General features: G+C 36.2%; 1 protein-coding gene across 2 annotated transcripts in view; it reads left to right on the top strand.

Moving 5' to 3' along the window:
- Positions 1-353: 353 nt before the first annotated feature.
- Positions 354-23000, top strand: part of TENT2 (terminal nucleotidyltransferase 2) — a 73144-nt gene continuing 50497 nt past the window's right edge. For both annotated transcript variants that reach the window (XM_040449891.1, XM_040449883.1), the window contains exons 1-4: positions 354-635; positions 6428-6601; positions 7266-7355; positions 9815-10052. In XM_040449891.1, the coding sequence (XP_040305825.1) occupies positions 6465-6601; positions 7266-7355; positions 9815-10052 (465 nt within the window). In that variant the 5' untranslated portion in view covers positions 354-635; positions 6428-6464. The remainder of the gene's footprint in view (positions 636-6427; positions 6602-7265; positions 7356-9814; positions 10053-23000) is intronic.

Below are 23000 nucleotides of genomic sequence, written 5' to 3'. Positions count from 1 at the left end.
CCATCCGGGTCGCGACAGTCTTCCGGGTGTTTCTGACAGGGCTTTCTACGCCGCTTTTTCGGTGACTTTTTGGTCTTCCGCTTCTTGCCACCGCCCCGAACCTCCCACACCCTTGCTGGCCCTGCCTTTTCTTGTGTCGCTCCTCCCCGGCCGCCGAGCCCGGGGTTTAGGTTGCGATCCGGATCCGGAGCCAGGCCTAGCTTTTACGCGGGCCACTACCTGCTTTGGCTGCGGCGAAAGCGACAACCGAGCGCGCCGGGCTCTCGCTGCTCCGGCCTTGGAGCTCCTGGGCGGGCAGTACCAGTAGGCCCTGCTTAGCCCTTCCCCGAGGAGACCTGTGAGTTAGGGGGCTTCGGAAAGGGACGCAATGGTGTAGGCCCAGGTCGGGGGCGGGGCTCGGGGAACTTTTCCTCAAACCGCACTGTTATGTTTGCGTGGGAAGTTCCGGCGATCTTTCTTAGGCGTCCCAGACGTATGGGCGGCCCCAAGGCTGCTGCACTTTTCTGAAGAACTTAGGGCCGCTTACTTTTTCCACTCGTTTCCTTTCCTCGCGCCCCGTTCTCAGTCTAGGAGCAAAAGAGGAAGACCGTGGTGGGACCCCTGCATGGAGTTTCAGAGGGTGGTGAAAAAATAAGGTAAACATCTGGATTAAGTATTTAAAATGTAAGGCTTTTAATCAAAGGGGCCTCAGTTCTTCACTTTCCAGGGAAGTGCTCAGTCTAGGACTCTGTCAGATTGTTGTACCCTTCATTTCCCGGTCAGCCTTGGTAGATAGACTCGTCATCTGCCTAGGCCAGAGCACGATGGGGTTTATGGGTCTCACAATTTCTTGATTATCCAAATACCGTCTTTTCTCTCCTTCAGCTCTTTGTTTAAAATAGGAGTTACGTACTTAGATTGCGGATACCAATAGGGTGAACCGAAAAGAAACAGAGAAACTAAAACTAAGGCGAAATGGGAACTTGTTGACGGATATGTGGTGTGTGATTTTGTGAGGGAAGATCATAACTGAACACTAAATCTGTGTTTTGTATTACAGGTAACATACTCTTCTTGTAAATTCTGGCTTGGACGGATTATTACCACAAGGCTTTTAATATGTACAGCGAAGAGGCTCACAATATTTAGCCAGTGGTAGTAACATTATTTTGTTGGTGTGATGGCCCCAATTATGTCTGGTCTGGAAATGCTCTTTCATACAGGCTTTAGGTGGAACAGGCCATTTATCAGTCATTTAAGAAATGGCCATTTCAAACCACATGACAAGATTTTTTTTTTTTTTAGCTCTGGGTTGGTATCTAATTCCTAATCAAAAGGAATGTCCTTTTCAAAACTCGCAAGTAGTTTTGACAGTGGGTGAGCAGGATATAGGATTTGGACTTTTTGCGTTGTGGAGAAAAGAAGTGCGTTTAAGAGGTCAAAGGCATTTGGACAAAGTGGACAGATAACTTGATTTAGTTGCCATAGTTCTGGCTTTTGGTTTTTATACTGGGGAGATTCTGCTTTCCTTGGAATCCTGATTATGGAAGGAATTATGTAACCTTGAAAGTTCTCTAATTGGTTGGAGAAGAGTCAAATTTAGGACAGAAATTCCAGGTTGTGAGTTACAGGACCAAATACCGTATCACTAGGAATTACTTTGTAAACCACTCCTGTACACCCTTGTCTCCTGTATGATTATTTACAAATAAACGTATATAATTTCCCATTGTGTCAACCTTAGTCAAGAAGCAACTTTAAGATTCTTTCCTTAAGAACCATGCAACGGTTTTAAAACACTTCTTCAGAAGTTCCTATATCATCCTATTTTATTGTCACAAGCATTGAGAAGCCAATAACTTTAAAGTTAAGGAAAATAAGATACCAGCAATAATCTGGATTTTCTTTCTTTATTGTAGAATTTCTTATCCCTGCTATCACAGTTGATGTGGAATCGTGTTTTATGTAGATCATCAAATAGACTTACTGAAGGAGCCTTTCATTCAGAATATAAAGAAAAAGATACAAAATTTTGTGGTGGTCTCTTTAATTCTATGGTAATAGGTGTGTCGGATTTTATACTCTAAAGCTCTATATTCTGTTTAAAAAATGATTCCTCATATTGCTTTTGATGGATGATTATTTTTGGATTATTTATATTATTTATCTTCATCAAAATCAGTGTTGAAATGTATTAGAAAAATATTAGAAAGAGGAATTGAAATGCATGCCTTTTGGTTTACTTCCTGATTTCTAGATGGTCATGCAGGATGCCTATGTTGGGGAGCAGTGAATGCCATTGGTTACATTCCCTAGGAATGATCTGACTGTGAGGGCTGGCCTTGTTGAAGCCATACTTCAGGGCCAAGATTCATACTGAGGAGAACCTGACAGATACTTTGTTTTGGAGGAACTCCAAAAGCTTCAGTTGCTTATCTGGGAATTTGGGATAGGCTGAACTAGATACCTGCCTTAGGTAAACTTTTGGTTCTGGAATCACTGTAAGCTTTTAAACCTTGGATAATTTGGTCATTAGCTTTGTAGAGTGTTTGTGGGCCACAAGACATCTTTTGACTTGTTCTTGTTTTGGATCTTATCATGTCACGGCATAGAAATAAGGTGAGGTCTAGACTGTTTTGTCATTTTGGGTTTTCAAGTCTTTTTTTTTTTTTTTAATTTTTTTTTTCAACGTTTATTTATTTTTGGGACAGAGAGAGACAGAGCATGAACGGGGGAGGAGCAGAAAGAGAGGGAGACACAGAATCGGAAACAGGCTCCAGGCTCTGAGCCATCAGCCCAGAGCCTGATGCGGGGCTCGAACTCACGGAGCGCAAGATCGTGACCTGGCTGAAGTCGGATGCTTAACCGACTGCGCCACCCAGGCGCCCCATGGGTTTTCAAGTCTTAATGCATGTATATGGGGCTTTATTTGGGTCCAGAGGAAAAACATAAGCATATTGATGTAAACAAAGTGTCTAGAATTTTAACTATTAATTGATTTAAATAAATCTGAAAATAGAACATTTTAATTTTAGCTTTCTGAATACAGATTCCTTCCCTTGTTTGATCAGTAGTATCTGTATTCCAAGAAAATGAAATATCAAGCAAAATTCATTTAATGAATTATATTTAATGTTATTTTCTCATGAATCTTATGAAATAGGAGTTATGTTTTGTGGGAGTTTGGGTTAGGGAAACAGAATAAAGAAAGTCAAGAAAGAAAAGAGCATGAACCCAGACAAAGGCTAGAACATGGCTTTAGTTGCTAGTCTTGAATCTGGCATTCTGTGATTATTACATGTACTTTTAATAAAGGATTGTCCAGAATCCTGCTTGGTTCAAGATATTTTCCATTTCCTTTGAGCAGTGAAAATCAGGGAGTACAGTTTAGCAGTTATGATAGGAATGATTAAAAAAAAAAAAAGTATCCTGTAATGAGATACAGACCTGCTGAAGGGAGTTGATGAACTCTTGTTTTCTGGAGGTAACACCTTGTCTCTGGTTCAGATTAGAGAGTCGGGCACTTGGGATGAGATCTGATGGGATCCCACGACTCTTATTCACAATCCATTATAAATCTTGGCCTAGTGAATCTCGTTCATTATCTGTGTACATCCTTGGAACTTTAGTCTTACAAAATTGAAAAAAAGCAAGGAACAAAGTGTGTATGAGTGATTTATTAGTTTCTTCACAGATCTTTCTCTTTTTCTATCCTGCTTTCTCCACCAGTTTTTCCATCCATCTGGTCTCAATACCCAGAGGCAGCTATTATTTCTTTTAGATGCTTAAGTGTTATTTTCCTCTGTTATTCCTCAAAAACTTCTATGGCTTGTTTTTAAAATTGACATCTACTGAAAATTAGAATTCAGCACCTTAATGTAGCCTCCCTTATTAAATTGTACTGTATATGAACATGTAAATATATATAGCATATTTTAATAATATACGTAATCTTTAAATAAATATATGAAATAGATATGTAATATGTTACAATTTTGTTTAGATTGATATTTTTAATGTTTGTGTTATTGTGAGAACCAAATAGATAATGATTATATATCCTTTTTTATATGACTTTTTGAGTGTGTGTGTGTGTGTTTAGGTAATTTCTTTTTAACTTGCTACTTTTTTGTTTGTGTGATTATTTTTGCTCCTCTCTGTGGTCAAATACATCAGGTAAACTGCCAGTAAAGTTCTAAGTTTTTTTCTCCTTGAGTCTCTTCTTGAAACCCTTCATCCTCTTGCTCTAATTTAAGCTGGTAGCTTTCCTTCACCACTGTTCTGGGGAATTACTTTGTCTCTGCCCTACAGCAGGTCTCCCTTTTCATAGATCCCAGGTTTTTTGTTTTGTTTTGTTTTTTTGATACTTGACATGTCTGAACATGTTTTTATTCTCCCTTGCAGTGATAGTATGGCTCGGTATAGAATTGTAGCTTGAGAGCATTTCCTGCAGAGACTTGAAGGCGCTAACTTCCTTGTCTTGTAGTTTCCTCTGTTGCTATTGAGGATTTTAAAGTCATTTTGATTGTCAGCTCTTTATTTATAACATTTTCCTCTTCTGTAATATAAGTTTCTTTTTCCTTATGTTCTGAAATCTTACCATAATATACCTTGGTACATACATTTTTTAAGGTGCGCTTTGTGCTCATTAGGTCCTTTAAATCTCAGGATTGGTTTTTTTCAGTCCTGGACATTTTATTGTTTTGTTTATTTGATAATTTCCTTCTGTGTGTTTTCTCTCTTCTACAGGAACTTCTGTTATGTTGGATGATGGACCATATAGTTTGATTCTCTTATATTTTTTTCTCTTCTTGTCCTGCCTCCTTTCTGCCTTTACTAGTTTTTCCTTTTTATTCTAAGAGATTTCCTCAGTGTTCTTTTAACTTTCTACTCAGTGTTTCTGCTTTTAATTTTATAATTTCGAAGAGCCTTTTCTGCTTTTTAAACAGTATATTGTTTCTGGGTTTTTTTTTGCTTTAATTAATTAATTAATATATTTATCTTGCTCTTGGAATTGCTTTTGTTTATTCCTGGATCTTTTTTCTCTTATGGTGATCCTTGAATGTTTATTTTAAGTGAGAGTTCCTAGAAATCAAATTGGAAGCTCTGTGTGCATGGGTGGGCAGTTTAGTAGTAGACTTTACTGTAGTTTGCTAGCAGGCTTAACTTTTTCTTCGTGGAAAACTGTTACTATATTATAGGTTCTCTGGTTACCATGTCATTTGGTTTCTTTCCCAGTACCATAAATGGGTTTTCTGATTGCCTGCATTGGGAGGGTGGGCAGGGGATCCTATTTTCACTTTGTTGATTTTACTTAATACTTGATTTGTTTGTTACTTTGCCCTACTCTTTGTAAGTTTGTAGCCTTTGGGATCAGTCATTGCAAACTATAAATCTCTCCTGCCTGGGTCAGTGAATGGTTCTGATTGCTTTGTACAATAGTTCCCCTGCTTATTCACACAGGAGACATACTAAGACCCCCAGGGAATGGCTAAAACTGTGGGTAGTACCGAACCCTATATATACTACGTTTTTTTCCTGTATATACGTACCTTCGATAAAGTTTATAAAGTACAATTAATAATAAAATAGAACAATTATATTACTATACTGCAGTAAAAGTTTTGTAAATGTCGTCTCTTGGAATATCTTAATTATATTGTATTCTGTGATGATGTAGATGATAACATACCCATATGATAATATGAAGTGAGGTGAATGGTGTGTGTATTAAGACATAGTGTTAGGCTGGCTACTATTGACCTGACGATATGTCAGAAGGAGGATCATCTGCTTCTGGGCCATGGTTGACCACAGATAACTGAAACCACAGAAAGTGAAATTGTGGGCAAGGGGGGACTGTTATGTATGTTTTCCCCATTGCTGTGGAACAGGCTCTCTTTTATGTGACATCCTTTATATAAATTATTTAGACTTTGAAGGAAATCTCAGAATTTTATAGGTATTAGTACGGATTCCTTCCTTTGTTTGAGTTGATCTGTAAGAAGATGTGTAAGATCTATATCCTAAGAATCAGGTTGTCATATTATGGTTTATACCTTTGAATAAATTCAACTGGGTATAAATGTAAGAATCTGTATGGCTTCATTAAATGTCTGTCCTGAGTGGTGTCTTTTTTATTATCAGAGTATGTGGTGATAACTTGATTTCTGAAAGATCTGTTGATATGAGGTTAAATACATCAGAAATTAGAAACTTGCATTTTTTTTTATCATTTGCATGATATTCTTAATCTAGATTTAAAATTCATCATTAACAAGTTTTTGGTTACCTGTAGTGGGACTTAAGAGATCTGTTAAAACTTTTGAAATAACTTTGTAAGTAAAATTCATAACTTGGTAAATAATTGTTTTAAATAATAGATATTAGTTATTATTGAGTTCAGTATTTTCAAGATATAATAATTTGTCTTTTAAAACTATCCTAGGTAGAAGAATACATGTTCACTTTTAGTGAACAAGAGCATGTTCCCAAACTCAATTTTGGGTCGCCCGCCTTTCACCCCAAACCATCAACAACATAATAATTTCTTCGCCCTGTCACCAACTCTTTATTCACACCAGCAGCTTATAGATGCACAGTTCAACTTTCAGAATACAGAGTAAGTATGGTGTTATTTTGGCCCATATCATTTGTAAATTTTGTGTTCTAATTGAGAACATTTTTATATGTTTATATGTTTCATTTTTACATGAAATGTTTGAAGTTAAAAAAACTGTCATTTTTGGGGTGCTTGGGTGGCTCATTTGGTTGATTAACCGGCTCTTGATATTGGCTCAGGTCATGATCCTATCGTGGGATTGAGTTGCTACGTTGGGCTCCATGCTGAGCATGGAGTCTGCTTAAGATTCTCTCTCGGGGTGCCTGGGTGGCGCAGTCGGTTAAGCATCCGACTTCAGCCAGGTCACGATCTCGCAGCCCGGGAGTTCGAGCCCCGCATCAGGCTCTGGGCTGATGGCTCAGAGCCTGGAGCCTGTTTCCGATTCTGTGTCTCCCTCTCTCTCTGCCCCTCCCCCGTTCATGCTCTGTCTCTCTCTGTCCCAAAAATAAGTAAACGTTGAAAAAAAAAATTTTTTAAGATTCTCTCTCTCTCTCCCTCTGTCCCCTACCCCACTCGTGCTCACTTGCTCTGTCTCTAAAACAATAATAAAAAAGGTCATTGTATTGTTTTTTCTGATCAGTGAAATATTTAGTTTTTTATGAAATTGCTTTTTTGTTTAAGGGAAAAATGTTTATTACTATTGTTCTTTCTGTGTTTTTGGTAGTTTGTCAAGAGCGGTGTCATTACAGCAGTTGACATATGGAAATGTCAGTCCAATACAGACCTCAACTTCTCCGTTATTTCGAGGAAGGAAGTAAGTACTTAATTATTTTAAAAGAAAAGTTTGCATTTCTCTGAACTGTAGCTGAGTGTTTCTTGTATTCAGATTGTGTGGACATTATGCCCTAAATTTTATTTTCTGGAACCTGTGAAGTCATTCCTGTGACAAAATTTTGAAACTTTTATATTAAATTTAAAAAATTTTAGGGATACTTTTGTTGATTTATTACTGCCATTGCAAATTTTAGATGGAATGAAGCCACATTTTTCAGAAGACTACTTTTAATGGAGATTTTAACTAAGTTAGATTGTTTTCTGAATTAGTTTGCTGGGGCTGCCATATCAAAGTACAACTGATTGGGTGGCTTGCACAGAAATTTATCTTCTCACAGTCCTGGAGGCTAGAAGTCCAAGATCAAGGTGTTGGCAGGTTTGTTTTCTTCTGAGACCTCCCTCCTTGGCTTGTAGATGGCTGCCTTCTCTGTGTCCTACACGGGCATCTCTGTGTTTTCTGTGTCCTAATCTCTACTTCTAAGGACACTAGTCATATTGGATTAGGGCCTACTTTTAATGACACCATTTTAAGTTCTTTAAAGGCTGGATGTTCAAAACAGTCAAATTTTGAGGTACTGCTCAACCATTAGAATTTTGAGGGGACACAGTTCAGCCCATAATATCTTCTTTCTAGTAAAATTCACTATTCAATTTATCTAAATCTTACACACCTAAGGTTCTGTAATATATATTATTATAGTAAAAATTTCTGCATGTTTAAAGCTTTCTATAGAGAAGTCAGAGTCAACTAATTTTAACCAATTAGAAGAAATTGATGTACCACAAAGTAATTATAATAGAATTTTAGAGATGATTATTAAAATAAGGTTTGGCAGTATTTGCAAGATATAGCTGCTGAATGCCTATATAAACATTCCATAAATTTATGTCCGATTAAAAATAACACTAGCTAAGAATTATTGATCATTCATGTAGTAGCGTTGTTCTGTGGAGTTTACAAATGATTTAAGTTTCACAAAACTTTATGAGATGAGTACTGTTATCCCTCTTCTGTTGAGAAAGATGAAACAGAGGTTAAGCAACTAGTTATTCAGGTAGAGGCACACTTAGGATTTGGACACAGGTAGTCCGGCTCTAGATCTTGTGCTTCAAAGCACTGTGAATTGTTCTTCAAAGTTATCATTGTGGAAGGCTTTATAATGATGCCAAAAGTATTGGCTTTAATTGAGATTCTAATTTTTTTGAAATTGCCTGGATAGCCAGTTTGTGAATCACAAATGAAAACAAATTCCATTGGCTCATCGTTGTACTTTAAAAACTAAAATTGACATTCTCAAGAGAAGCAGCATATAAAGCTAAGTCACTTTTATGTTAACAGATATTAAATATACTCTTAGGTTTTTAGTACTGTACACTTTTACTTGTGAGTAGGAGTTCTACTTATTTTGGGGGTCAAGGAGAGAGGAGTTGGTGTAATCCTACTGGGGTATTAAAATAAAAAACCTTCGGATGGCCGTGACCCAGTAGTTGGACCATTTCCCATGGCCGAAAGTATTGTCAGAATGAACAAACTTAATATATCAATGAAGTAAATATCTTTTTTTAGACAAATAATTATTTTCATTCTGGCTTTTATTTTGAAAAATTTTATGCCTCCAGAAAAATTTAAAGAATAGTACAGTGAACATCTGTATGCTGTTTACCTAGGTCCATTAAAGTTTTGCTTCATTTGATTTTTTTGCCTCTTTCTCTTTATTCCTACTTTTTTTTTTTCCTGAACCATGGTGAAAAATTGTAGACATCATTTCACTGTACATCAGTGCATTCCTGCTAAGAACAGGGATCTTTTCCTATATAACCAAAATACATTAGTCATGCCCAAGAAATTTAACATTAATACAATACTGTTATGTGAAATGCAGTTAGTTTTCATATTTCTTTAGTTGTTCAGTGTCTTTATAGCTTTTTAATATGATCTTTCCAACTGATGAACAGGAATATAGGTGGACTTAAAGACCCTTTTTAACTATGTAACACTCAGTTCACTTAATTTTATTCTCATTCTTTAGAATTTGGGTTTTATTGTCAGTGTTTCTATGAATGGAAGTTTTCCTCCAAAGTTTTAACTGCTGACATAAAATATTGGGATAGTTCTGTAGGAGACTAACCCTGATATGTATAGTGTATAGATTTAAAAATATATACACATATATTCTATAAATTATATATATGTATATATATATATACATACATATGTGTGTACATATATACACACACCCACATATGTACACACACATTATCAGTATGCATTTTTCCTAAGGTGTTTTTCTAAGGCTTCTCTTGTGCTCAGATGAATATTTTAAGATTCACATAGAACTAATAATGTGGCCCTGCTGAAAGAGTCAATATTGGTTTTAATTGTTTTCTGTCATTAGAAAGTTATATCTTTAATTACTAAGGTATATTGCTTGTTTTCAGGAGATTAAGCGATGAAAAAAACCTTCCTCTTGACGGTAAACGGCAGCGTTTCCATTCACCCCACCAAGAGCCAACTCTAGTTAACCACATAGTGCCTTTATCAGGTGAAAGAAGATACTCAATGCCGCCATTGTTTCATACACACTATGTACCAGATATAGTCAGATGTGTTCCACCTTTTCGAGAAATACCATTGTTAGAACCTAGAGAAATCACACTGCCTGAGGCCAAAGATAAGGTAATAATAATATAGATTTTAGTTTTACCTTTTGGAAAGTTGATATAAATAATGTATTAAAAACATCAGAAATATCTAATGTTTTGGATTAAATAGAATATGTCTTTTTTTGCACTGTTTAAACTATTCAACCTAGTTTTCTGTCTAAATTTGATTTTTTGATTTTTGTTAGCTTTTCTTTTATGGAAGTGTAGCTTTCATATCAGGAAATCAGATTTTCTCTGATTTGTAAAAATCTGGATTAGAACTCAAAACATTGGATTTCTTAGTTTAGAGAACTCTACTGTTACTTATTTTTATTTTAGAGAAACACATTTTCATATGGTTATCATAAATGTCAAAAAGCATTTCCTTTTGGGAGGTTTGTGTTCGTCATGAAGTTTTTGAATGTCAAAAATAGCGAATCCAGGAGTCATGGAGAAATTGATACAATCAGAGTGATATGATGCAGAAAGATCTATCAGAAACATTTGTAAAAAGCATTTCCAATAAATGAAATAAAGCTGTTTAATAATTCTTGGAAAATGACATTATCAGCATTGGGGAACAATGAGTTATTTAACACTAATATTAGAAGCATATTTACCCCCTACCCCCCAAAAATTTTAGGTAATTTAGAAGAGTTTACAATGTAAATATCTGTGTTCTGTTGGCTTGTCTGTGGATTACATTTTGCTGTTTTTACATTTTCAAAGCTGCTCCACTTTTAAGAAATACTGACATCTGTAGGCTAAGGAGAATGATCCTGAAGGGAGTATAGTGACTTTGTTTTACTCATCTGTGGGTTCCTGGCAACCAGCATAGGTCTAGAATGTTGTAAATGTATAGAAAATGTTGGATCAAAAAAGGAGCACTTGGTTCATTCTTTAGTTGTGCTGCTTTTTATTCCGTCATCGTTCTTTCATTGTATCATAAAATTCACTCTTTTTAAGTATACAGTTCCGGTTTTAGTATATTCACACAGTCGTACAGTGATCATCACTCTCTAATTCTAGTATGCTTTCATCGTCCCCAGAAGAAACATGTACCCGGTACCAGTCCCTTCCCCGTCCCTGACCTTCCTCTCCCTTACCACCTGCCCCCCTTGGTTGCCACCAGTTGATTTTTTTATCTCTATGGATTTGCTTATTCTAGACATTCATATAAGTGGAGTCATACATTATGTGGTCTTGCTTTTTTAACTTAGTGTCTTTTCAAGGTTCATCCATGTCATAGAAGTGTCAGTTCTTTGTCTCTTTTTATAACTGAATAATATTCTGCTGTATAGATACACCATTGTATTTTGTTTATGCATCCATCATTTGCTCAGCTTTGGGGCTGTTTCTTCTCTTTGGCTATTCTGAATAATGCTGCTATGAAAATCTGTGTACAGGTTTGTATGGACATGTTTCTATTTCTTTTGGGTGTATGCCTAGTAGTGAAATTGGTGGGTTAGGTGCTAATTCTATGTATACCTTTTTGAGAGCTGCCAGTGTTTTCTAAAGTGGCTGCACCATTTTACATTCTCACCACCAATGTATGAGTGTTCCAATTTATCTACATCCTTGTCAACACTTGTTATTGTCTGACTTTTTGATTATAGCCATCCTAGTTGGTAAGAAATGGTATCTCATTGTGATTTTGATTTGCATTTCTCTAATAACTAATGATGTTGGTCATCTTTTCATTTGTGTATTCAGATCTTTTGCCCATTTTTTAATTGGAGTATTTTTTATTATTGAGCTGTAAGAGTTCTTTGTATATTTTGAATATTAGACCATTATATATGATTTGCAAGTATATTCTCCCATTCTTGATTTGTATTTTTCCTTTCTTGATGGTGTCCTTTGAAGCACAAAAGCTTTTCATTTTAACCAAGTCCAATTTATCTTTTTCTTTGGTTGCTTGAGCTTTTGGTGTCGTATATAAGAAACCATTGCCTGATCCAAGGTCTCAAAGATTAATGTCTATGTGCTATTCTAAGAGTTTTATAGTTTTAGCTCTTAGATTTAGGTCTTTGGTCCATTTTGAGTTTTATATGATATGAAGTAGGGGTCCAACTTCATTCTTTTGCTGTTAGTCCAGTTGTCCCAGCACTATTTATTAAATAGATTCTATCATTCTTCTGTTAATATGAAGTAGAAAAGCAATTAGGTAAAATGAGTGGGAGGGAGGATGAGGCAAAGTAAAATGTGAAAAGACTAACTTGAGAAGTTTTGGTACTGTTTCTCTCCTCCCTCCATTCTTTGTCTTTTCTTTGCTTTCTCATTTTAAAGAAACTCTTACAATGCTATAATGTAAAAGCCTATGGTATAAATTTAGTGAATATATAAGAATCTTTTACTATGAGTTTTTAATTATGTATACAGACTCATTTTCTATGGAATTTATAAATATTGAAGCTTTCTATCTTTTTGTATGTATTTATATAGTCATAATAGGTAACTATTGGAACTAACTAAGTAACTGCTAGTTCTGCATGTGGACGAGGTATATGTTGAGTGTCAGTAAATTTAATAACATAATTTACATTAGTCAGTATATATCATTTAGTGAAGTATGGTTCCATATCAGTAACTTTTTCTGTGCGTAGTAGCATAGAAAAAGATCTCTTATATCTCATGTTTTTTGGAGTAAGCATTTGTTTCAGAAAGGTAAAGATATATTTTGTTAAGCAAATTTTTTTGAGTGCTACTCTCTACCTGCCTAGTTGTGGGAGAAAGAAGGCAAGCAATTAGTTTTGTGTTCATCCTTTAAGAGAACACTTTTAAAGAAAACTAACACTTATTGATGCCTTTTCTAGGCATTCATATGTTATATCATTTAGTCTTTTCAACAACCCCATGACATGGATATTATCCTAATTTTACTGAGGCTTAGAAAGCTAAATAACTTGTTCAAGGTCACAGCTAGTAACTGACACAACCAAGATTTGACCTTTGTCTCTAATAATACAAAGAGGAGGAATTTAAGATGTTTAAAATCAGAGGTAGGGAGATGACATTCTTATAATTGACTATAACACCAGGTGATCTGTGAAAGTAATAGCTAATATTTAGTGGCTTTCTTTGCCAGCAGTGTGCTCAATGGTTTCTATCATTTACCTCTGTTTATCTCTGCTACAGTATGAAGTGAATGGGAAGTCCAGTGTGAAAAAAATGGAGTAGTGGTTTGGGGTCTTGAGTGCCCAGTGGAATGCCATTGAAGGTTTTTGAGTAGAGAAATAGCACAGATTGACATTTTGGGGAAGATGGTTCTTGTGGTATAGTGGAGTTGAGCTTGGAATAAGGAGGGCCTGAAGACGGGTGATTACCTTTGAAGCTATTAAATTCATTTGATGAGAGGCATGGAAGCTTTCAATTATGGCATATGGTAGTGGGAAAGATGTGAAAGACCACGCATAAGGAAAATTGGTAGAATGTGTGGAATCACTGAATATAGGGGAGAGAGAGGGAGGCTTTGATGTTTCCACTGCTTTGATTTTGGACTACTAACAGAGATAAGAAACCTAGATGTGAGGCGTATAAATTAGTTGAGGAACCATTCATTTGTTTTGTTTTGTTTTGTTTGATTCTTTTTAAATGTTTATTTTTGAGAGAGGGTGACAGAGCACAAGTGGGGGAGGAGCAGAGGAGGGGACACAGAAGCTGAAGCAGGCTCCAAGATCCGAGCTGTCAGCACAGAGCTCAATGTGGGACTTAAACCCATGATCTGCGAGATCATGACCTGAGCTGAATTTGGACACTTAATGGACTGATCCACCCAGGTGCTCCACAAGAATTTTTGGAAGTATGGGAATATCTGTAATTTTTGGGAAACTTCATCTTCTGCAGATTACACACTAAGAATATAGGTCTATGGAAAAATAGGACTGGAGCATATTATTTGAAATCTAAACATTTTTGTAACCAGAATGCTATCAAGAGTAATAATTGATACCTTGGGAAATAACTTGGTCATACCAGATAGGCGGCTTAGTATGACTGGATGCTGCTGCAGGGGATATTAAAAATATACAAAATAGAGTTGAGATATTGGCTTGTGGAGGGCACTGAGACAAGGCAGTTAAAAGTGGAGCTCTGAGTCAGTGAGGCTGCTGCAAGTAGACACAGAAGGAAATATACCAGCAGAGAGCTGTTTGAGGCTGGGAAGATGTTTTATTGAGTGGGAACCCTCAATATAGTAGGAACGCAAACAAACAGGTGGGGGCTTGTTTTTAGTTGTGTTAGATCCATAAGGACTCTTACCTGTGCAACAGCCAAACTCAGGGATTCTTTTTCTTTCTCATGAAGGTTATGATTCTGAGACTTCACTGAATGAATTTGAGTAAAGGTAGATGTAGGGAAGATATTGTAGTGTTCTGTTCTAGGTGAAAGGGAATTATACCTTGAATTATGAAGTGCTTGTAGAGCACTTCACATTAGGAAGAGAAATTGATGGATTTAAGCTTTATTTGGGAATTCGAATTTATAGGATGTGGTGATGGATTATATTAGGTCATCCAGGCCTACTTTCACAAGGAGTGTCTTGTTCATTTTAGAATGTCTAACACTCCTGGCTTTCAGCTCACTAGATACCACTAATCCCTTTATGAGAAACAAAAAAGTCTACAGACCTTGCCATCTCACCTTGGGGTAGAATGGCTCCTGGTTGAGAACCACTGAATTAGAGAAGAAGATACTGAGAATTTCAGGCTTCTACATGGATTCATGGTAGTATCATTGACTGAGATGGAACAAAATGGAAGAGTAGCAATATTTATGTGTGTGTGTGTGTGCTTAGTAGGGATTGGAGGAGAAACAGGAGCCTCATCGATTCTGTGGACATTTGTCTTTAATGTGTATTTGAAACATCACATTAGATATTAAAGATGATAGTTTAATATTATAGATCTGGAATTCAGAGAAAAGGTATTGACTCGAAATGTACATTTGGTAATCATTGGCATATAGATGGTAATTGAAGCCAAGAGTGTGGATGTGATTGTTCAGGGAGAGAAGAGATCCTGGATTCAAGACTGAAATAGGTTGAGGAAAGGATGGGAAAACAGAAATGGAAATTAAAAATAGATACAACTGTTTTGGGGAGTTTGGCTGTGAAGTGGAGGAGCTAAAGATTTGAAGTTGTAGCAAAGGATTTTTTAAATTTTTAAATTTTTATTTGAACCACATATAAATGTTTAGGGGAAAGATTTAGTGGAGAGAGCGGAAATTGACTATTCTGCCAGGAAAAGAACAATCATGAATAAGATTCCTCAGAAGATAGGAAGGGCATGGATCTTGCTTATGGGTGGCTTTAGGTAAGAGAAAAGCTTTCTGGAACTGGAGGAAAGGAGGGGAGGATAGGTGTAGATAATAAGGAAGTTTGTAGATATGATACAGAGACATTAATGTGGAGTTCCCATAGTTGAGTGGCTTCTTCCTGTTTTCTTTATGAATTATTATGCAAGGGCATCTGTTAAGAGTGAGGAGAATGAAGTGGGATGTCCAGGGTTTGAGAATAGTGGAGAGGGTTTGAAATAAAATTGACTGAGGGCAGGAAATCAAGCTGTGACCAGAGAAATAGAGAAAGACCAGTTGCTGGCTGGTGTTAGACGATTCACTTAAGCTTGGTAATAATGAATTTATTATAATAGTAATGAGTCATCAACTGGTTCAGTTAGCTCCAAGGAGAGGTTTTGTTAGTTAGTTTTAATTACTTTGAAAATTCATATTCTGTGTTTTGAAACCTGAAGATTTAAGTTTTTGAAAATGAATACTCTTTGAGTTTACATTTTTCCTCCATTTTAAAATCATTTGTCAGTTTTTTTCAAGTTGCTATATTAACAGAATTCTTTAAAATATCTGAATTACCTTTCTGAATTAACATTTATTTCACTCTAGCTTTTAGGTGAATATATGGTTGCCTGGACAAAAAAGAGGCTGTAGAGGAATCCAGAGTTAACCAAGCTCCTGAATTCTATTATAACTGTTCTTTGGAAATTCTGATTAGTTTGAAGATGCTATGTGAGTTGAAGTAATTGATTTTGAATTTTTAGTTTAGATGAGGTTAGGCTGAGGTTTTCTTGGTAGTGATTATAAAATAAAAAAGATGATTGTGAATTAATTATTCAAGGTATCTTTTATAATGTTTAATTTTGGAAAGGAGAAAATATGGTGGATCCTCTTGGCACCCTTGGAGGAACAGTTTAGGGACAGTTATCTTACAGATCTCTTAGAGGCTCCATGTTTAAAAAAAAAAGTTTTTTTTTAAATTTCAGTATTTCACTTTATTTAGAAACATTAAAAAAGGGGATAAAGTATTTGTAAAGTGTTGGCTCACTGAATTTTAAATACACTTGGCCACTGAACAACACAGTGGTTAGGGGTGCTAGCCTCCTACACTGTCGAAATCCTTGTATAACTTTTGACACCACCAAAACTTCACTGCTAATAGCCTGTTGATTGGAAGCCTTACCAATAACATAAACAGTCAGTTAACGTACATTTTGTATGTTGAATGTATCATATACTGTATTCTTAAAATAGGATGGAGAAAAAATGTTGAAATCGTAGGGAAGAGAAAATCCATTTATAGTACTATACTGTATTTATCAAAAAAAATCTGAGTATAAGGATACCTGTGCAGTTCAAACCTGTGTTATTCAAAGGTCAACTGTAGTTAAAATGCGTGTATGCCCACAACTCCTGCTAATCTTTTATTTCAGCTTTTTTGAGATATGATTGACAAATAAAAATTGTATATATTTAAGGTGTAACTATAATGTCTGTAAATTGTGATTTACCATAATCAACCTAATGTCCATCGCCTCCCATAGTTACCACACTTTTTTTGTGGTGAGAACAACTAAGATACAGTCTGTTAGCAAATTTCAAGTATATAATACATGATTATTAAAAAAAAATTTTTAAGTGTTTGCTTTTGAGAGAGAGAGACAAAGACTGAGTTTGAGCGGGGAAGAGGCAGAGAGAGAGGGAGACACAGAACTCGATGTGAACTCCAGGTTCTGTGCTGTTAGCACAGAGCCCAACGTGGGGCTCGAACTCACAAACTGTGAGATCATAACCTGAGCCGAAGTCAGATACTTAACTGACTGAGCCACCCAGTTGCCCGCACAATACATTATTATTAATTAAAGTCACCATATTGTGAATTATGTCTCTAGAACTTAATCATCTTATAACTGGAAGTGTGTATGCTTTCATCAACATCACCCCATTTCCTCCATACCCCCAGCTCCTGATAATCACTGTTCTACTCTCTGCTTATTAATTTGACTTTTTTAGATTTCGCATAAAAGTGGAGATCATGCAGTGTTTTCTTTTTATGTTTAGTTTATTTCATTTACTATATTGTCTTCCAGGTTTATCCATGTTGCAAATGGCAGAATTTCCTTCTTTTTTAAGGCCAAATGATATTCCATGGTGTATGTATGTGTGTGTGTATGTATATGTATGTATACGTATGTGTGTATGTATGTTTATATACCACATTTTGTTTATCCATTTGTCGGTTGACATTTAGGTTGTTTTCTTATCTTGGCTACTGTTTAATGCTACAGTGAACATGGAAGTGCAGATATCTCTTTGAGATACTGGTTTTATTTCCTTTGAATGTATACCCAGAAGTGGAATTGCTGGATCATATGGTAGTTCCATTTTTTAATTTTTTAAAGTTTATTTATTTATTTTTAAGAGAGAGTGAGTGCTAGTGGGGGAGAAGCAGAGAGAGAGAATCCCAAGCAGGCTCTGCATGCTGTCAGCACAGAGCCTAACACAGGGCCACGAACCCACAAATCATGAGGTCATGACCCGAGCCAAAACCAAGAGCCAGACTCCCAACCAGCTGAGCCACCAAGTGCCCCATATTTTTAATTTTTTGAGGAGTCTCCATACTGCTTTCCAGTGTGGTTGTACCAATTTACATTCTCACAGACAGTATGTGTTTCCTTTCCTCTGCATCCTTGCTGACACTTGTTACCTTTGACTTTGATAATGGTCTTTTAACAAGTGTGAGAGGATGTCTCATTGTGGCTTTGATTTGCATCTCCCTGATGATTAGTAATGTTGAACATCTTTTCATGTATCTGTTGACATTTGTGTGTCATTGGAAAATGTTCAGGTCCTTTGCCCGTTTTTAAATTGGATTATTGATTAATTGATTGCTATTGAGTCATATGAGTTTCTTTATATTTTGGATATTAACCCCTTATTTGGTATATCATTTGCAAATAATTTTCTCCCATTCTGTAGATTGCTTTTTCATTTTGTTGACTGTTTCTTTTGCTGTGCAAAAACTTCTTAGTTTGATGTAGTCCCACTTGATTTTAGCTTTAGTTACCTGTGATTTTGGTGTCAAGTCCAAAAAATCATTGCAAGACCATTGTCAGGGAGCTTTTTTACGCTCTTCTTTGCTAAGGAGTTTTACTGTTTCAGATCTTACAGTTAAATCTTTAATCCATTTTGACTTAGCTTTTGTGTATGGTGTAAGATAGAGGTCCATTTTCATTCTTTTGCACATAGATATCCAGTTTGCCCAACATTGTTGAAGAATACCCTTTTTCCATTGTGAAGTCTTGGTACCTTTGTTCAAGGTACCAGATAGGTTTATTTCTGTGCTCTCTAGTGTGGTCTGTGTGTCTGTTTTTTATGCCAGTACCATAATATTTTGATTACTATAGCTTTGTAATATAATTTGAAATCAGGAAGTGTGATGCTTCCAGCTTTTTTGTTCTTGCTCAAGATTGTTGTAGCTATTCTGGGTCATTTGGGTTCCATAGGAATTTTACCAATGTCTTTTCTATTTCTGTGAAAAATGCCATTTGAGTTTTGATAGGGATTGCATTAAATCTATAGATCATTTTGGGTACTGTGAACTTCTTAGCAATTTTAATTCTTCCAATCTGCAAATATGGGGTGTCTTTCTATTTATTTGTTGTCTTCGGTTTCTTTTGTCAATATTTTATAGTCTACATTGTGAAGATCTTTTGCCTCCTTGGTGAAACTTATTCCTAGGGCCCTATCTTTGTAATGTATGTGTCAGAAAAGTTTTGAAAGCTACTGAGATGTAAATTTATGTAGAAAATCTAGGCCAGGACTCAGCAGAAGAGGTCCTCAAGTGAAAACTTGTTTTATTTTGTTTTTCCATTCTTTTATTTCTTGGCCAAGTTCAGTAATAATATATGCCTAAGAGCAGTCAAACTTAAGGGAAAGAAATCAGTAATTCAGACTGCCTAATCATTGTGCCAGTTGATAAATTAAGAAGACTACATTTTGTCCACACACAAAAACATAGTAATTTAACCTGCTAACAAGGAGTGTGTTATTTTTGACATGACATTTTCCTGATTCTATTTTATTTTAGTTAATTTTAAGAGAAAGGGAATTCAGCATCAGTAATGAATTTAAACTTTTATTACTTATCTAACTGTATTCAGTAATTAATACCAACTTTTTCTTTTTTTTTTTAAAGTTTATTTTTTGAGAGAGAAGGAAAGAGCCCGTTTGTGTGCACATGCATGTGTGCACGAGTGTGAGAGGAACAGAGAGAGAGAGAGAAAATCTCAAGCAGGGTGACCCCCTGTGTGGGGCTCAGTCTTAAGAACTGTGAGATCATGCCCAGAGCCAAAACCAAGAGTTGGAAACTTACCTGACTGAGCCACCCAGCTGTCCCAGTACTGTATTGTAAGATTATGGCAGTCTTTGTGTCTGAGGGGAGAGAGCCTGAGAGAGCTTGAGAAATTGCCTGTTTTGTTGAAATGTTTATGAACTAATAACTAATGTTTTCTGTACCATACTTAATTTTATTTCCCTTGCCTTGATAGCTCATTACTGACTTGTGCTTCTTGTTTCAAATAGCAATTATGTTTAGTCAAAAGCCTGTCACCATTTTTATATATTATAGTATGTGGTCAGGTCTTGGTAATCCCAGCTGATCGGTTTTTTTTGCTTTCTTTTACCTGGGGACCCAGTGAACAGGGGCAGATATAGAAGCTGCTGAGGATGACATTAGGCTTTATTTATTGACACACTTAAAATTTTTTCTGAATCCCAATCTATACTTGTCCTTGATGGCTTGTGTTGACCTAAGACAGTGATAACTTGTAATTTGTTTGAGCCTGACTTTGAGGACGGGTTATATTATTTTTTTAGGAAAAATGAACATTTATATTTGGAAGAAACAATAATATTTTATTTATTAAAAAAATTTTTTTTTTCAACGTTTATTTATTTTTGGGACAGAGAGAGACAGAGCATGAACGGGGGAGGGGCAGAGAGAGAGGGAGACACAGAATCGATAACAGGCTCCAGGCTCTGAGCCATCAGCCCAGAGCCCGACGCGGGGCTCGAACTCACGGACTGCGAGATCATGACCTGGCTGAAGTCGGACGCTTAACCGACTGCGCCACCCAGGCGCCCCAGAAACAATAATATTTTAAACTGTATGTATATAAATCTTTTTACAGTTTTGAACATACATAACATTTACTTAAAGTAAAAAATAGGTATCTTTTACTATTATTATTACTTTGAAGTTAAAGCAGTAGATCTTGGCAGGCAGCCTAAACAGGTAGTATTGTAGAGATTTAAATAACTTTAAGAATAGGGGGGCCTGGGTGGCTCAGTTGGTTAAGCGGCCGACTTAAGCCTAGGTCATGATCTCACTGTTCCCGAGTTCCAGCCCCGCGTTGGGCTCTGTGCTGACAGCTCAGATCTTGGATCCTGTTTCAGATTCCCTGCCCTCTCTGTGTCCCTACCCAACTCATGCTCTCTCTCAAAAATAAATAAACATTAAAAAAATTTAAATAACTTTAAAGAATAATCTATTTTACGGATACTGTCGTAATTATTTTTTTAAACTAACGATAAGGAAACAAAAGCAATTATTATATTTTTGAAGTTTATTTGTTTTGAGAGAGAGCGAGAGAGAGAGACAGTGTGAGTGGGGGGAGTGGCAGCGATAGAGGGAGAGAGAGAATCCTAAGCAGGCTCCACACTGCCCGCACAAAGCCCGATGTGGAGCTTGAACTCATAAAACCACGAGATCATGACCTGAGCCAAGACCAAGAGTCAGACTCTTAACTCACTGAGCCACCCAGGTGCCTGAGTGAAGCAAAAGCAATTAAAGAAAGTTCCTGAAGTGCCATTATTCATAGTCACCTTGGTGTTACATATATGATCTGAATATTTGATGCTTGATATTCATCAGCTGAGGAGAATTCATATCCTACCTCCCTCCCTGCTCCCCTGAATTATTGAACCGTCTTCTGAAATATTTCTCTAAATTTAAGTAGAAGTCTTACTTTAGCATATATGTGTATTAATTTTGAGTTTTGTTGCATTTTTACTCTATATTCCATATGGTGTTTGTTCTAAGATACAAAAACATAATTTGATAATGAGAATCCCTAAGTAAATAGATAGTAAGGAAAATTCTTTTGTATAGAAACCTATTAGATCTCCATTATAACAGTACTTGAAAGAGAAGAAATGTTTCCATGAGTGTAAAAAAGGGAAGGGAGCTAGTATATAGTATTATATTTTTCATATAATCATAAATTTTTTCATATGTGAATGTTTCTATATGAACACGATCATTCAGATGAAAGAATTTTTATATATAAAATTTCATTTGAGCATTGTTATAAAGAAATTTGTAATTTTTGTTATCCAACAAATGTAATTATATGTAGGATAGTACCTGCTATCAGTTCTAGGATTGTGTTGATCTGCCTAACTGATTCTGTAGATCAGGGGATTGGCAAAACTTTTCTATAAGGGCCAAATAGTAAATATTTTAGACGTGTGGGCTATGTGGGGCCTCTGTTAAATTTTTTTTCTTTCTTTTTGAAGCAATCCTTAAAAAATGTAAAAATTATTTTATGTTACTGGCCTGTAAAACAGTTCAGAGACGGTTATTTGGCTTACAGGTTATAGTTTGCCAATCCTACAGATGAATGAAACTTAATCATTCAAGTGTCATTTAAAATTTTAGGGGCGCCGGGGTGCCTCAGTCGGTTAAGCATCCAACTTTGGCTCAGGTCATGGACTCACATGAACTCGCGGTTTGTGAGTTCGAGCCCTGCATCAGGCCCCGTGCTGACAGCTTGGAGCTCGGAGCCCGGAGCCTGCCTCTCTCTCTCCCCTTCCCCTGCTCATGCTCTATCTCTCTCTGTCTCTCAAAAATAAATGTTAAATCGGGGCGCCTGGGTGGCGCAGTCGGTTAAGCGTCCGACTTCAGCCAGGTCACGATCTCGCGGTCCGTGAGTTCGAGCCCCGCGTCAGGCTCTGGGCTGAAGGCTCGGAGCCTGGAGCCTGTTTCCGATTCTGTGTCTCCCTCTCTCTCTGCCCCTCCCCCGTTCATGCTCTGTCTCTCTCTGTCCCAAAAATAAATAAACGTTGAAAAAAAAAAATTAAAAAAAAAAAAATAAATGTTAAAAAAAAAAAAATTAAAAAATATTTATATTAACCACTTTACTAGAAACCTTCTTCAAATCTTTTATAAACTTGGATGCTTTTTATTATGGAAAATATCAAATATATACAAAAATAGAATATGGTATCACAGATCCTTATATCACCAAACTTTAAAAACTACCAACATACTGCCAGTTTTATTTCATCTATACCTCTCTCCCTCATTAGTTTGAGTCATTATATAATGACATAATATTCACAAATATTTTCAATATTTTTTGTTATCTTTTTTATCCTTTTGCCAATGCCATACTGTCTTGTAAGTCTTGAAGGCAGGTAATGCAAATCCTCCAACTTTTGTCTTCTTTGTGTGTGTGTGTGTGTGTGTGTGTGTGTGTGTTCTTGTTTTTTTGCCTTTCAAATAAAATTTAAAGTTATTTTCTTAGTTTCTAGAAACAAGCCTGCTAGGTCTGGTCTTGTCTCTTTTCTTCTTTCTTTCTTTCTTTCTTTCTTTCTTTCTTTCTTTCTTTCTTTCTTTCTTTCTTTCTTTCTT

The sequence above is a fragment of the Herpailurus yagouaroundi genome, unplaced genomic scaffold (assembly GCF_014898765.1).
Source record: "Herpailurus yagouaroundi ecotype Mexico unplaced genomic scaffold, PumYag 29, whole genome shotgun sequence".
NCBI lineage: Eukaryota > Metazoa > Chordata > Mammalia > Carnivora > Felidae > Herpailurus > Herpailurus yagouaroundi.
The sequence above is the reverse complement of the archived record's forward strand: the minus strand, read 5'-3'. Positions and strand labels throughout refer to the sequence as shown.